Raw genomic sequence first — 16126 nt, 5'->3', positions numbered from 1 at the left:
AATCGTATCCTCAGATGTGGAGGTATTCTGTGCCCTCTCCCCTCAGGTGCACCATGCCCTCAGCCCCAGCAGCTCACAATGGACGGCTTGCCTCCTTGTGCACCTCTGACCGTGCTTGACTATTTTGAGGGCAGTGGTCCAGGCTTTGGTGCCTCCATCGTGGCTCTGTGCTGTCTTCCACTAGGTGAGCCTTTTGCTCTCTCTCCTAACTCTCTTCAGGCTGCCTCTCTCCCCACTGTCGGCCTCTGCCCCTCATTACCTGCTGACCTGCAGGGCCAGCCCCTTTGTACAGTTGAAGCAGGGCTCAGGGGGACTTGGGAAGGCAGGGGCAGCAGGCTAAGCTTCAGTGAGAGGCTTCCCCTCTCCGCCTGCCACTGACTTGTTTTTACCCGCTACAGTGAGTCTGCTCATCTCCTGGATAGTGGCCCGTTTCAGGAGTAGAGAGCTCAAGAAACTAAATAAGAAAGGCAGAGAGAGTGTGAAGAAGGAGTCAGTCAATGATGGAGTGCCAGGTAAGGTGGGGCTCAGGGGAGGGAAGGAGAAGGAAGCAGATGGGGGACCCTGGGAAAAGGGTCCCGATTACATATTCGAGGAGAAAGCCAGGCTTTGGGGTGCATGTTCAGGCTGGTAGAGTGAAATTGGCCTGAAGATAGATGCTGAGCACCTGCTTAATGGCTCTGCCCAATCTTTCCTTCCCCAGCAATGGAGTGGCCGGGCCCCAGGGAGAGTAGCTATCCGGTCACCATCCAGCTGCTCCCAGACATGAGTCTGCAGGTCCTGGACAGGCGTCTCTCTGTGCTCCGCACTGTCCAGCTGCGGCCCCCGCAGCATGTCAATCTCATCCTGTCCAGCAACCACGGATGCCGCACCCTGCTGCTCAAGATCCCCAAGGAGTATGACCTGGTACAGCCGAGCTTGGCTCCCACTGCCTGGCTGCCCTCACATTCCCCCTCACAGCGAGTCCTCTTTGGTCACCTCTGCTTAGCTGTAGAGCTCAACTGGGAAAGCTAATACTGAGGAGAAGCATTCCTTTCAAAGGTCCCAGACTCAACCTGAGCCTCCCTGTGATCACTCACCTGGCCCCAGCCTGCATGGCTGGGGGCACCTTTTCCCTTCCAACCCAAGGCACTTTGAGGAGAGGCTGGACCAGAAGCCAGAGCTCCAGGCAATGTCATGGCCTTCCTCCCTCACAGGTGCTGCTGTTTAACTCTGAGGAGGAGCGAGGCGCCTTTGTGAAGCATCTGCAGGACTTGTGTGTGCCCCAGGCACTGGATCTCAGTGTGACTGAGATGGCTGAGCAGGAGCTCTTCAGGAAGGCTGTGACCAAGCAGCAACGGGGCCGCATCCTGGAGGTCTTCTTCAGACACCTTTTTGCCCAGGTGCCTTGGCTATGCCTCTGAAAGATAGAATAGAGCCCAGGGGTTGCAGGGAACCTGAGCAGGACAGGACCCTATGTGGGGAGAGCTGATCTTCACATCTGTAGATTAGAGACAGACAGCCTTGGTGGAGTCCTGGCTCTGCCACTTACTAGCTGTGTGACCTTAGGCCAGGCACACCATCTCCACTCTGCCTGTTTCCTCACCTATAAAACAGCGATTAACATAGGATTCATCTCCTTGACTTGTGAGGATTCAGTGAGATTGTCTGCACTAGTGGTTCTCAGAATGTATCCCCTGCACCCATAGCATCGGCCTCCCCAGGGAATTTGTTAGAAATGCAAATTCCCAGGTCCATCCGTAGATGTAATGAATGAATCGGGAACTCTAGGGTTAGGGCTGTGACTCACCCTGAAGTTTGAAAAAACTGTTGTGTGTACAGTGTGTAGCCCAAGTGATACATGGTAAGTATTTAACTACATGTGTAGTTACATGTGTATAACTTTTAAATTCTTTTTTTTTTTTAAAAAAGATTTATTTATTTATTTATTTATACAAGCACTTGGTACAGTCAGAAGCGCGGGAGGGTGAAAGAATTCACCAGAGCCAGAGCAGGGAACAGAACAGGGAGACTGACAAAGTACACTGCTGAGGGGAGCAGCGGGCACGGCAGAAGAGGTCTGTGTGCCATGTGGGGCCCTCGCCGGTGGCCGGGGATCAAACCGGCACTGCAGAGGCTGCGGGCAACTTCGCAACCCAGTGCTCAACCACTGTGCCACCAGGGAGGCCCTTATAACTTTTAAATTCTTTAGACAAGAAGCAAAGACCAAATCAGGCACATAGCCTGCCTAAATTGACAAGAGAGCATCTCCCTTGCCTCTTCCTGCCTGTCCACTCATATCATCTACATCTTCTGTCCCCAGAGTAGTCTTTCTCCCTTTGCATTCCCAAATTTTGCGTGTCCCATACCCACCTTTTCCCCCACCCAGACCTAGCACCACTCCTTCTGTAGGAAAGCTCCTGGCTCGTGGGCCCAGGAAGAGAATGAGCCAGCAGCTAGAGATTGCATTTACCTCCTTGATAGGAGAGCTGAAGCCCCAAGGCAGAAATACACCTAAGGACTAGGAGCAGACACCAGGGCTTACCCTTTCTGAGTTGGGCTTTGGGGAGATGTGAAGGGTTACCAAACTGCTTCCAGCCAGGCCTTGTCTCCTTCTCTTCTCCCCCCTGCTGTGGCCTGAATGCAGGTGCTCGACATAGACCGGGCGGATGCAGGCACCCTGCCCCGGGACACATCGCAGAAGGTGCGGGAAGCCCTGGCGTGTGAATTGAGTAGAGCTGAGTTTGCTGAGTCTCTGGGCCTCAAGCCCCAGCACATGTTTGTGGAATCCATGTTCTCTCTGGCTGACAAGGATGGCAATGGCTACCTGTCCTTCCGGGAGTTCCTGGACATCCTGGCGGTCTTCATGAAAGGTAGGGGAAGATGGGCCATCAGCCCAGGCACCAGGTGTCTTTCAGCAGAGAGGTGACCTGCTTCCCCCTTTCTTTTGCCAGGCTCTCCAGAGGACAAGAGCCGCCTGATGTTCGCCATGTATGATCTTGATGGGAACGGCTCCCTATCCAAGGATGAGTTCGTCACCATGATGCGGTAAGGGAGGGTGTGTGTGTGTGTGTGTGTGTGTGTGTGTGTGTGTGTGTGTAGGTTTCCAATCTTGAGATTTCCTGATGCCTTAAACAGGAAAACAAGTCAGGTCAGAGGAGGTACCATCTGCATTGAGAAGTAGCCTAGATAATTTACCCCAGACTCTCAGAGCATGGGCTTCAAAAGTGTACCCCACCAGGTCCCTGCCTCCAGGAAGGTCTGTATCTTCACTGTTGGTACCAGTCTGAAAATTCTCCCTAGTTAAAAAAAAATCACCATTATAACCAATGTCAAAGTCCACTACCCCCTTTTGGATACTCTCTTCTCTCAATACCTCCCACACCATCCCTGGGCATCCCCTTTCATGGTCCAGTGTGGGCACAGACAACCAGGAGGGCTAGGAGGGGGGTATAGCTACAATGGCTGTTGTGTCCTCATGCCAGCAAGCCAGGGCACTGGCAGGAGTTTAAACTGTAGACTGTTTAAACTCTTTTACAGCATCCTACTCGTGTGCCTTACACAGTGACTCTTCTAATATCAATCACTCTGACAGGTGGGAGGATAAACCCAGAAAGCTCTTCTATATTCCAACCCTTCTGTCTTCCTGCTTCTTAATGGAATAATGGAATTTCTGCTTGTGGTGTGCCAATAAAGGCCAAGTTGAGCTGTTACACTCATTCCTGAAGACACTACTCCAGCACCTTTTACCCCTGGAGACAGGGCTCATATCTTTCTTTATTCCCTTCTGAACGCATCCCCTCCACACTGTTTTGGGACAGAACAGGCACCCATACTTAAATGAATGAGATCAGATAAATGAGAGAATGAATAGTGTAGGCATAAAACAGCCCAGGTTCTTTTAACTGTTCCTCCCCGCTAGTTTTTGTTCATTTTCTCAGAATTCCATATCTCTCTTACAGTCCAGATACTGCAGCTGAACATGGGCTTCTAAAGGCTCTAGGGTGAAGCTGACTACAGTCCAACCTGCTAAGTGTGCCATTACAGGCCCAGCCCTGGCAAGGATCTAGGGCATCTGGGAGATGGTCTTGCCCCTCTGCCCCCACCCTACAGCTGAGCTCCTACCTTCTTGTCCTGGAGTCAGTGTGGGCCTTGCTCAGTCTCGGTGGGATGACATGGTTTTCCAGTGTGATGGTAATGCTTGCTGTACTTTGCAGGTCTTTTTTCTTTTAGACTCACACAAACTTGCATGGTCTGTTTTTTTTGTCCCAAGGCACAGCCTACGAAAAGAGTATGGTCATCACAGCTGTCACTCTGGGTGCTGTTAGATTGGGCATGGAGTCACTCCTGCCTGTGCCCTGGCTTGCTGGCATGAGGACACAACAGCCATTGTAGCTACACCCCCTCCTGGCCCTCCTGGTTGTCTGTGCCCACACTGGACCATGAAAGGGGATGCCCAGGGATGGTGCGGGAGGTATTGAGAGAAGAGAACAAGCAGAGAGTCTGCCATGCAAGAGAGCTGTGGCCTGGCTGGATGTATCCCTATATTAAGGAATTTTTATACCAACTGTACGTGTCCCAGTTTGAGGGCAGCTTTCTCTAATTGTCCAAGGTCACTTTCATTTTTGTTCTGCCTTTCAAACCTGTGGCCACCCCACCCAGCTTATTGTCAGCTGCAATCTGGAGGAGCACCTTCCTGGGGCCATTTCCTGGGTACTGATAATCCGGGGCTGCCCCACCCTGCCCCTGCCTGAGACTGACATTGCTGGGTGACAGGTTGCTCTGTCTCTTGTCCTCCCCCAGGTCCTTCATCGAGATCGCCAACAACTGCCTGTCCAAGGACCAGCTGACTGAGGTGGTGGAGTCCATGTTCCAGTCGTCTGGCTTCCAGGACAAGGAGGAGCTGACTTGGGAGGACTTCCACTCCATGCTGCGGGACCATATCGATCTCGGCGGCTTACAGCTCCGTGTCAAGGGTGGAGGTGTGTGAGTTAGGAGTGGTTAGAGTCAGGGAGGGACGGTTTTCAGAATGAGAGTTCCTGGTGGGTAGGACTTAGATCTTATCTCTCTCTTAGCCCTTGGTGCCTAGTACAGAGCCAGACACTTGTAATCAAGATGGTCACATACAACTGTGCAATTTGTACCCTGCACAAAGATGCCAAGTGAGAGGGCGAGGGATGGGGTGAGGTCCAACTACGTGCTGCTCACCAAGCCATGCTCATAGGTCTGGTGTATCTGTCTAGAAGAAGAGACACTATTTTCTTTACACAAAGGATCTTCAGGGTTACTTCCTCACAGAAGGAGTCATGTTTTCTAATGGCACAGAGTCACCACATTGCCTGCCTGTGGCTGCCCTGTGCACAGTGGGTACTCAGGCAGAGAGGAGAACAAAGCTGGAGCAACAGCTGAGGACATGACCAAGTCACTGGTGTGCTTACCCCTTCTTGGAGGGGTAGGGGAGAGAGAGACATCACCACCTGTGTGGGGAGGCCTGGCCAATTCTTGTTCTTCTCTCCAGGTGCTCGAGACATCTTTAAACCAAATATCAGCTCTCGAGTCTCATTCATCAATCAGACTTCAAGAGAATGGTGAGCAAGAATGGGCATACCCTTGCTAAGTTCCATGCAGAGAAATGAACAAAGTAGGGTGGACTGAGTTAGCCTTTGGGTCATACATCTGCCCTCTGAAAGCAATTCTCAGAGCATGGTGGTCCTAACCTCCATTCCAGCTGCCTCCCCATCTTGGTTCTGGGCCACTCCAGGACAGAATCATTCTACAAAACAGATACCAGATCATATTCATTTGTTCTGCTTTGCCTCCTCACTGCTTCTCTCTGACCAGTTTCATGGGCTGGTTCTGTGGGCAGGGATGGGCCCTGGAATCTATCCCACCCCCATCCCAAACTCTGACCTGGTGGTTCTTCTCCTGCTGAAAGACAAGAGGAGAATGAACCCCCTTTTCCTTTTCTCAGCTCCCACACCCAGAGAGTGATGTCCCCTGCCTCAGAAACATCAGAGTCAGGAGGCCCTGGGCTAAAGAAGAGATTTGGCAAAAAGTGAGTGTTTCCCAGATCCCCTGCCTTGACATACAAGGGAACAAACTGTCTTACTCCATTTGCCCCTGACCTGATGGGCAGGCTAGAATCAAATGGCTCTTCACCCTTTTCCACTCTGTACCCTAATCTTCAGGCAAGTGGCCTGGCATTCAGATGCAACACCAAGATGGCAGCAAGGGAGTCTTTTGACTCCTGCCTGCCATGGATACAGCAAAAAACAGTAGGAGAAAGGACAGGACAGAAGAATGCGAAAGTGCAGTAGTGGAGAGACAGAAGACTGGGTTGATGGGGCAAATAAATAGGAGGGGTAAAGTTTTGGGGCAGTGGGAGTCCACCCCCAAAGTGTTTTTTTCTCCATTCTTGTGACCAGCCCTGACTCTGCCAGGCCTTCCCAGGGTGGCATTCAGGGGAGCCCAGGGTGACGGAAGGGAAACTACCCTGGTGACTTCATGGGCACCCCACCTCCCACTGCTGTAGGACAGCGAGATCCCTTCCCCGAGTATACACAGAGGCACTGCAGGAGAAGATGCAGCGGGGCTTCCTGGCCCAGAAGCTGCAGCAGTACAAGCGCTTCGTGGAGAACTACCGGAGGCACATCGTGTGCACTGCCATCTTCTCAGCCATCTGTGCTGGACTGTTTGCAGAGCGTGCTTACTGTAAGAGTTCCAGGGCGTGGGCAGTAGGGGGGAGCATGGAGAGCCCTCTGCTTGCTCTTCCTGTGCCTCGGTGTCTAGATGGGGGCAACCCAGACATTCCAACTCAGACTCGGGACCTTTATGCCGCGCTGATCCTGCCCCACTCCACCTCCAGACTACGCCTTTGCCTCACCATCCTCGGGCATAGCAGAGGCCACCTTTGTGGGCATCATCCTGTCGAGGGGCACTGCGGCCAGCATCTCCTTCATGTTCTCCTACATCCTGCTCACCATGTGCCGCAACCTCATCACCTTCCTGCGAGAGACCTTCCTCAACCGCTACGTGCCCTTCGATGCCGCTGTGGACTTCCACCGATGGGTCGCCATGGCTGCGGTTATCCTGGCCAGTATGTGGGCATCCTCCCCATTGCTGAGCCCCGCCCCCCATGGGGGAACATCAAGAGGACTCGACTTCCACCTACTTCCATGTCTCCTCCCTGTGCCTCTCGTCTCCTTTGGGGTCAGAGTTGGCCTTGGGTGGCATCTCTAACAGAGTCTGTCTTTTTCAGTTGTGCACAGTGCTGGCCACTTGGTTAATGTCTACATCTTCTCAGTGAGCCCCCTCAGCGTGCTGGCCTGCATCTTCCCCAACACCTTTGTGAATGATGGGTCAGTTCTGGGAGGGGTCTCCCTCAGAACACCTAGCCCAAGGGTATAATAGAAAAGAAATGATAGCCCTAGACACTCCACTCTCTTCACTGAGTGAAAGTGAGAAGCTAGCCCCTGTGGAGAAACTGAGAGGTGACTTCCTTATCTTCAAGACAGAAGCTGCTGTGATTGGCCAGGAAAGGATTTGGGGAGATAACGTTGGAGATTCTTTCTCCCATGCACCTGACACACAGTTTGCTATCTCAGCCTGCCATCCATTCACTGGTCAAAAATTTCTGAAGCACATCTTATGTGTCCATCCAAGTGTGAAGAGGAGGGATGTTAAAATGTATAGTCATTCAACAATTACCTGCTGAGTATTTATGACATGCCTGGCATTGTTTAAGCAAAGAGATAGGGCAGTGAGCAAAACACACACCCCTACCCTCACGCAGCTTACAGAAGATGAACCAAGTGCTCAAGGAAGCAAAGGTCAATTGCCTGCAGAGAATTCAGAATGAGGAAGAATCGCTGAGAGAGCAGAGTGAAACAATGGGAGGGTGGGTACCTTATTCCTTGGAAGCCTGGACCCTCTGGGTAGAAGCCCAGCAGCATAGCAGTCAGGGCTGCAGGAACACGGTCACAATGACCCAATGACCCTTCTCACCCCAGCCAGTCTTCAAGTGCCTTTGCCCCACAGGTCCAAGCTTCCCCAGAAGTTCTTCTGGTGGTTCTTCCAGTCTGTCCCAGGTAGGAAGTGGGATTGTGGGGTTCTGTCTGAGAGCTTCTGCCTTTGTCTTCATCTTCCCATTAATACACACTTATCTAGAGTGGTCATAGTTTCTCTTTCTAGTTTTTGGGACAAGCCCCATCTCCCTCTGCTTTAGGCAAGCTGCTTTCCAGGGGGGAGAGAAAGAAGTCAGGGAGGGAGGGCAGAGGGCAGAGAATGTTCGAGTGTGTTCTCAGCCCAGGCCGAGGTCCTGAGAATACTCTCTGACTCTGCCCCCCATTGCCTTCAGGCCTGACAGGGGTGTTCCTGCTCCTGGTCCTGGCCATCATGTACGTCTTCGCCTCTCAATACTTCCGGCACCGCAGTTTCCGGGGCTTCTGGCTGACCCACCACCTCTACATCCTGCTCTACATCCTGGTGAGGGACTTCCCTGGACAGGGCCAATTCACAGGGCAGGAATGTCCGTTCATGATGCAGGGGAGAGTCAAGCTGAATTGGATCCAAGATCTCAGATTGAGAACTTGAGATCTGAAGCTCCAGACTCAGAAGCTTATGCTAGCTCCATCTGCCGAGCCCAAGTCCAAAACCCAGGCAGAAAGAGACAGGACACGGGGGTATCCGTGGCCTGAGCTATACTAACTAACCTTGTCTCCAGACCATCATCCACGGCAGCTTAGGCATGGTCCAGCTGCCCCGCTTCCACATCTACTTCCTGGTCCCGGCACTAATCTATCTGGGAGACAAGCTGGTGAGCCTGAGCCGGAAGAAGGTGGAGATCAGCGTGGTGGAGGCAGAGCTGCTGCCTTCAGGTACCAGGCCCAACCTGACCCCGGGGTGGGGGGCTCTGGAAATCAACTCATGGGGCATGGGGAGATAGCTCCCTGGGTCTCCTGACCCCACCTCAGCTTCTGAGAGCCTCCCTGGGGCACCTGCATCTTTCCTGATACAAATACAGCCCCATAAAAGGTTAACCTCCAAGAGTACTCACAGTGAGAAGTGACGATGAAAAGAGACGCCTGAGTCCGACAGAGGACAAGAAAGGGCAAGAGAGACCCCCATGCGTGGGGATCAGGTGCAGGGCAAGCAATCATAGGTCCTTCTCTCATCCCCTCTGGCAGAATGACCTCCCTTCAGAGAAAAATAAATGGCCCAGCTGGTGGGAATCTGTTGTTGAGAGTCAGTGTTGATTCACATCACCGTAATGGGTGGTGGACAATCACTCTTTAGGGTGTCATAGGGCGCTCTAGCCTTCAGGTCTTACATAGTGAAGAAATTAACCTCAATTCAATTTTATTTCAATTACACTCATTTAAAGACAAAGTCTCAGTGCAGTGTTAGGTTGCCTTTTGCACCCTCTTGCACGTGTGAATCTCCCTTTTCAATAAAGAAAGAACAGGTCTGAGGCTCAGCTAGGGTCAGGCCACAGTGTCCAGGAAAAATATGATAACAAAATGCCTTGCCTTCTACTTAGAACACATGAGACTGGTCTTCCATCTTGTTAAGGTAAAGCAAGTTGAAAAAGTCAGTCAATTTAAAGAAAGCAATCCGAGGCCCCTGACCTAGCAGACTGGCATCCACGATAGAGGTATCAAACCGGGGTCCTTCGTGGGAAGAGGGAGGAGAGAGGAGGAGAGAGGCTGGAACAGGGGCACGGAGCCCAGTTCTCAGGTTATCCAGACAACAGAGAGGTGACCTCCACCTCCCAGCCCCAGGAAGCCCACTTGCTCAAACCATGTGACCACTCTTGTTCCTCGGGTGTGTGGCGAGGACAGGGTACCCGCTGGTCCCCAGGTACCAGGAGAAAACTTTCTGATCCCTGCCTTCCCCTGCTGATGACCCCCAGGAGTGACCTACTTGCGGTTCCAGCGACCCCAAGGCTTTGAATACAAGTCAGGACAGTGGGTGCGGATCGCCTGCCTGGCTCTGGGGACCAACGAGTACCACCCCTTCACACTGACTTCTGCGCCCCATGAGGACACGCTCAGCCTGCACATCCGGGCAGTGGGACCCTGGACCATTCGCCTCAGAGAGATCTACTCACCTTCAAGCAACAGATTTGCCAGATACCCAAAGGTGTCCTTCACTGGGAATGACCTTGGGGCCTCTGACATGGGTGGACAGTCTCTGTTCTTGCCTACCCTGTGACTAGACCCAGCTCCTCTTCTTGCTCCTCCCTTCCCTCACCTCCCCCCCACCCCCAGCCTCATTTCTGGACAGGACCAATCTCATCTCATCTCCCCCTTCTCTGTTGGCAGCTGTACCTCGATGGGCCATTTGGAGAGGGCCACCAGGAATGGCATAAGTTTGAGGTGTCAGTACTGGTGGGAGGGGGCATTGGGGTCACCCCCTTTGCCTCCATCCTTAAAGACCTGGTCTTCAAGTCATCTTTGGGCAGCCAAATGCTCTGTAAAAAAGTGAGTGTCTCTCCCATCCTTTGAAGAATCAAGGATAGACAGCCACATCATAGCAGAGAAGCATCAGAAAAAGCCCCTGGTTCTTCGCACTGGGTCTGCCAGGGCCATTCATACCCAGTTGTCCAGTGTCAACTACCTGAGGGAGGATCAGAGGTGTAGTCAGAAGGGCCTTTGCTGAGATCTTTGGAGTAGAAGTCTTAGGTCAGGCTGTGGATCCTGCTAGGGGTTTGGTGTCGTGGGTGGTCTGGGACTTCCCAGTCCCGCAGGTGCAGGCATCTAGGGTAGAGGAATCTCAAGGTGAACCGAGTCCTGATCCCTGGCTATGTGTCCCCAGATCTACTTCATTTGGGTGACGCGGACCCAGCGGCAGTTCGAGTGGCTGGCTGACATCATCCGGGAGGTGGAGGAGAATGACCACCGGGACCTGGTGTCGGTGCATATCTATATCACCCAGCTGGCTGAGAAGTTTGACCTCAGGACCACCATGCTGGTATATCAGGGACAGCCAGGCCAGGCAGGTGGGCCACCATCTAGACTAGATGCTAATTTGGTCCTGTGTCACTCTACCTTCCTCTTCCACTCTTTCCCCAGTACATCTGTGAGCGGCACTTCCAGAAGGTGCTGAACCAGAGTCTGTTCACGGGTCTGCGCTCTGTCACCCACTTTGGCCGCCCCCCCTTCGAGCCCTTCTTCAACTCCCTGCAAGAGGTTCACCCAGAGGTCAGTTCCATCCCAGCCTTCTGGAGACTATGGCCTTCTCCTGCCATATGCTGGCCTTCAAGCACCCTGCGGTTCTATCCTAAGCAAAGATCCCCCAACCCTGGTCCCAAGGCGGGGGTCCAGTATTGAAGGAGGGCTTCAAGTCCTTCTCCCACACCTATCCCTAGCTCAAGCCTCCTGCTCAGGCCTGGGGTGGATGCCCAGGTCTTTCCAGTCAGACTTGAGAATCAACTTCCTCCTGGGAGTGAGCATCTCAAGCTTGCAAGTGACTTCTCTCTGAAACCACTCCCACTTGACAGGTGCGGAAGATCGGGGTGTTCAGCTGCGGCCCTCCAGGGATGACCAAGAATGTAGAGAAGGCCTGTCAACGGATTAACAGGCAGGACCAGGCCCACTTCATTCACCACTATGAGAACTTCTGAGTCGGCACCCCCTGGCTCCAGCTTGCCCTCTGTGGAGCAGCCCTGCATGCAGCATCTCTGTCAGAATCTGCTAGAGAGCTGGAAGAGCATTTCCCTCATTGGCCCATCTGACCTGTGCTTTGAGAAGGTAGAGAAGACCCTTTACCTCAAGTCCCCACAAGGAGTGGGCAATCTGATATGAAGATAGAGCTCAGACTAAGAATCTCAGAGCTTCTTTGAGAAGCTGTGTGAGTCTTAAAACCTGGACAGCCCAACTGCCTTAGCCCAGTCTCTGGCCTTTCCCCTCCAATTCCAACCCACCTTCATCACACACACGTTCTTGCTACTCTGGAACCCTGAAGAGCAACCAGGGAGCAAAGATGCTTCCCTATTATCCATGATGTGCCTGGTGCCAGCCAGCAATGCCGATTGCCCTGATCTCTTGGTGGGCCCCTCTCTGAGTCTACTGGAGCAGCCCCTAGATGCTGGGGCCCGAGGGGTCCAGCCTCTCTGCGAGGCACCCAAAACTCCCTCTCAGTTTCCTCCTTTCACAGGAATTGGGCGACCAACTGTCCCAATTTGCCCAGGCCTATCCCAGTTTTGATACTGAAAAAGTTTTGTCCTAAGAAACCCCTCAATCAAATCAGGACAATTGGTCACTTTCACCAGGAGCCAATCTGTGATGTCGCTTCCATTCTTGAATTTTTGTGTGTCTTTTCATTTTTCAAATGACTCTTTCTTAAAAAGCTGAGCTTTAATTTTTTCTAAATTTATATATGGTTTGCCTGCAAACCTTACCAAGTGCATGTATTACCATTACCCAAGTCAATATTTCCATCCCATCTCAAAAATGTCCCTTGTACGCCTTCCAGTCAATCTCCCCCACCTCCTAGAAGTAACCACTGATGTTATTCATGGATTAAGTTGGTCATGCTGAAAATACGATCTTGAGACTGGCTTCTTTCACCCCCCCCCCAGCACAATGCCTTTGTGCTTCATGCATGTTGTTGTGTTTATCAGTAGTTTGTTCCTTTTTGTTGCCGAGTTGTGTTCCATTGTAGAGATGTACCAGTTTGTTTATCCATTTTTCCTTGATGGACATTTCAGTTGTCTAGTTTTTTATAATTATGAATAAAGCTGCTATGAACACTCCTATACCTGTCTTTTGGTGGATTTAATGCATTATTCTTCTTGGGTATATTTCTAGGGGTGATGCTATAGTGTTCTTTGCCCAATGTATAGGACCTGTGATGGGGAGAGTTTCAAGCCATCTCTATCCCTGCCCCTGGCTCCTTTCCTTGTTGGTCCTGCCCTACCTCTCTTCTGATAGGACAAGAAGGGTACTGGATCAGAAACCAAGAGATCTGAAGTCTAGTGCAACTTTACCCCTAAAGAGCTACAAAAGAAAATCCCTTAACTTCCCTGAGCCCATTTCCTGATGTATTAAAATGTCTGTGTTGGGCCTCTCTGGTGGCGCAAGGGGTTAAGACGCAACCTATGAAACTATCTGCAGCCACTGCAGCATGAGTTCAATCCCCGGCCAGGGAGCAACCCATTTGGCGCAGCAGACCTCTTCTGACTTGCCCGCTGCTCCCCTCAGCAGTGTATTTCTGTCAGTCTGCTTGTTCTGTTCCCCACTCTGTCTCTGTGAATTCTCACCTCCTGACACTTCTTGCCTGTACCCCAGTTCTTGTATGCATAAATAAATAAATCTTAAAAAAAAAGACTGTGTGGGTAAAAGGAAGTCAGATGAAACTGGCCCCCAAAATTATACAGATGAGAAAAAACATGAGAATATATTATACAATTACAATGTGTCATGATTATTAATTCACTTATTTATTAACATCATCATGCTTCCAACCTCCTGCTTCTCTCCAGCCATTAATACTAGACTCCAGCCCTTTAGCTTTATTCCCAAACCTGACCCATCAGTGTCTTCCTTATCCCTTTCTAAAGACCATTCAAAACAGTTGTCTTTCCGATTGCAATTTACCTATCCTTGCTAGACTACAGAACATTGTTAACAGGGCTGTCATGATTATCCAAACACTCTCTCCTCAGCCCTGCCCTCCTTGCTATGCTAACACCGAATTGAGGGCTTCCTGAAGATTCTAAAATCACTCTTTTCCAACATCCACTCTTGTCCCCAGACAATTCCAAATTCATGTCCAACTGGAAGGAACCACATGCCTTCATGATCTGTAGCCTCAAGTAGCACTTGGTCTGCCTATCCTCAGTCCTAAGTTTTAGATGCCAGCCCTAGGCACGTACTCACGCCACTCTAATCTTGCCCAGATTCCTGGAAAATTATTTATTGCAGGGATAAAAGTGAGGGACTTGCAGAGAAGATAGAAGTATATTCAGCCTAGACTTTATCAGGACTCTCAACTGGTCCCACCCTTCCTAGGGCTTGGTGACCAGGCCTCTTTGGGTGGCAGATTGGAAGACAGTATCAAGCAGCCATAAAGCGATGTGTCTTATGGTTGAGAAAATGAGGTCATCAATTGTACAAGTGGGTTTAGGGAAGAAGTTAGGCTCTGGAAAACATAAACAAGCAAGACTAGAAAAGACCCAGGGAAAGAAGCCTGGGGAGATATGACTCAGAGGAAGGTCATGATAGCTTTATTGACAGAATAAAAAATGCAAATCTTCTCTACTTCAGATCACAAGATGTTGGTCTCAGGCCCTGGGACAAAACCTTGACCCCTGATTCACATGAGCAGGGATGAGTCTGACAACAAAACAAGACTGGAAAAGGAATTGGGATTGAATAGTGGGATTGAATGGTGGGATTGAATGGTGATGGGATGAGGGATTGTGAAGAGAAGGATGAAGACTGATTGGAAGAACTTTGGTGAAGGAAATGGAGAGGGCAGCCTTTCTACCCATTTGTCAAGACTTTTGAATAAGAGCTATCAATCTAGCATAGTAATTAAAAATAAGGATTCTTGAGTCATATTGGGGCTTGGTCCCAGATTGAGCAAACAAAGGAAACTTGCTGATTCTATATACCCCACCACAAAACAGGGATAACACAAGTATCACAGAATTTTGGAAGACTGAACAATATAATTCAAGTCAACAAATTTGTGCTGAGCATGTTCTACATCCCAGACATAGGACCAGCTCCCGTGGAACTTACATGTGGGGAAAATGAACAAAAAACAAGTAAAAAATAAGAAAATATGCCAGATCATGATAAAGTACTTACAGAATAATAAAAAAATAATATAATAGTGAGTGACCAAGGGGGACCCTTTAGATAAGATGATTAAGGAAAGGCCCCCACAAGATTTGAACAATCAATGAACAGAGTTTGCTAGTAGTACTGTGTGGTAGATGTATCAACTCACTTAATCCTTAGGAAACCTATGAGGTAGGGATTCCCTATTTCCCCATGTTACAAATTAGAAACTGAAGCAGATACTTCAACAACTTGCCCAAAGTCACTCAGCATGTGAGAGAATAGGTTAAACCAGAAACTTTTAACCAAAGACCTTATTAACTATCACTTTATTTTGCTTCTCAAAAGCAGGTTGCAAGTTTTTTTTTTTATTATTAAAGATTTTATTTATTTATTTATACAAGCACTGGGTATAGTCAGAAGCGCAGGAAGGTGAGAGAATTCACCAGAGCCAGAACAGGGAGCAGAACAGGCAGAAGGACCGAAGTACACTGCTGAGGGGAGCAGCGGGCAGCAGGAGAGGTCTGCGCGCCATGTAGGACCCTCACCCGGTGGCCGGGGGGAGAACCAGCGCTGCTGAGGCTGTGGGCAGCTTTGCAGCCCAGCGCTCAACCGCTGCGCCACCGGGGAGGCCCAGGTTGCAAGTTTTTAGGCAAAGAAAACACATGGAAAGCCCTTAACAGCCTAGTAATATTATTGTTGCTGTTTTTATTACTACTGCTACTGTTACTACTACTATTACTACTGTTACTATTACTACTATAATTAAGAGAGTTGCAGCTTCAAAAACCGAGGACTGTGGAGTGGTCGGGGCTTGAATGATATTGAGTGACTTGTCCCTGGTTCCGGCCTGTACTGTACTAACAACCTCCACTCTCCATCCTTTAGTCTCCTCTCTAGGAAGGAAGGAGAAGGCCTGCCCAACCCTCCAGGGACTCTAGGTCCCCAGATCATCTGGGAGTCATTCTATCTTGTTCTTGCCTGCAATGTGACATGACGAAAAAATTGACTATCTCCCCACCCAGTATCCAGGAAGCCATAAAGGGCCTGGGAATTTCTCCAGCTGACTTAACAGTAATCTAAACTTCCTTGGAAAATGACCTCAGATGAACTGTAATATGAAGGCGCTTTCTTTTCTGACAGTGAGAGGCTGTCACGAAGATTCTAGGAAAAGCTGCCTTCAGGCACTTGTTCCTGGATCAGGACCTGGGTTCTTTTTCCAGCCTTACCACTGAAGTAACTGTGTGACCTTAGGGAAATTATTAGACTTCTCTGGGCATCAATTTCCTCATTAAGAAAATATGAGGATAGGGAAGTACCTGGGACATCCCTGGTGGCACAAGAGGTTAAGCACAGCACTG

The 16126-nt window shown here is 50.3% G+C and overlaps 1 protein-coding gene across 1 annotated transcript in view; it reads left to right on the top strand.

Moving 5' to 3' along the window:
• LOC311174875 (dual oxidase maturation factor 1-like) overlaps positions 1-11656 on the top strand; it is a gene marked incomplete at both ends in the record, with an annotated part of 32981 nt that extends 21325 nt beyond the window's left edge. The window contains 20 exons of the mRNA XM_084239653.1: positions 47-184; positions 399-512; positions 701-903; positions 1194-1379; positions 2624-2849; positions 2931-3024; positions 4780-4958; positions 5495-5564; positions 5948-6031; positions 6509-6687; positions 6842-7072; positions 7235-7334; positions 8014-8063; positions 8333-8460; positions 8699-8852; positions 9887-10116; positions 10299-10457; positions 10792-10947; positions 11049-11177; positions 11477-11656. Coding sequence (XP_084095779.1) covers positions 47-184; positions 399-512; positions 701-903; positions 1194-1379; positions 2624-2849; positions 2931-3024; positions 4780-4958; positions 5495-5564; positions 5948-6031; positions 6509-6687; positions 6842-7072; positions 7235-7334; positions 8014-8063; positions 8333-8460; positions 8699-8852; positions 9887-10116; positions 10299-10457; positions 10792-10947; positions 11049-11177; positions 11477-11599 — 2933 coding nt within the window. The remainder of the gene's footprint in view (positions 1-46; positions 185-398; positions 513-700; positions 904-1193; positions 1380-2623; positions 2850-2930; positions 3025-4779; positions 4959-5494; positions 5565-5947; positions 6032-6508; positions 6688-6841; positions 7073-7234; positions 7335-8013; positions 8064-8332; positions 8461-8698; positions 8853-9886; positions 10117-10298; positions 10458-10791; positions 10948-11048; positions 11178-11476) is intronic.
• Between the last annotated feature and the right edge of the window lie 4470 nt (positions 11657-16126).

The sequence above is a fragment of the Talpa europaea genome (genome assembly GCF_964194135.1).
Source record: "Talpa europaea genome assembly, chromosome: 8".
Lineage (NCBI taxonomy): Eukaryota > Metazoa > Chordata > Mammalia > Eulipotyphla > Talpidae > Talpa > Talpa europaea.
This window is presented reverse-complemented; position numbering and strand designations above follow the sequence as displayed.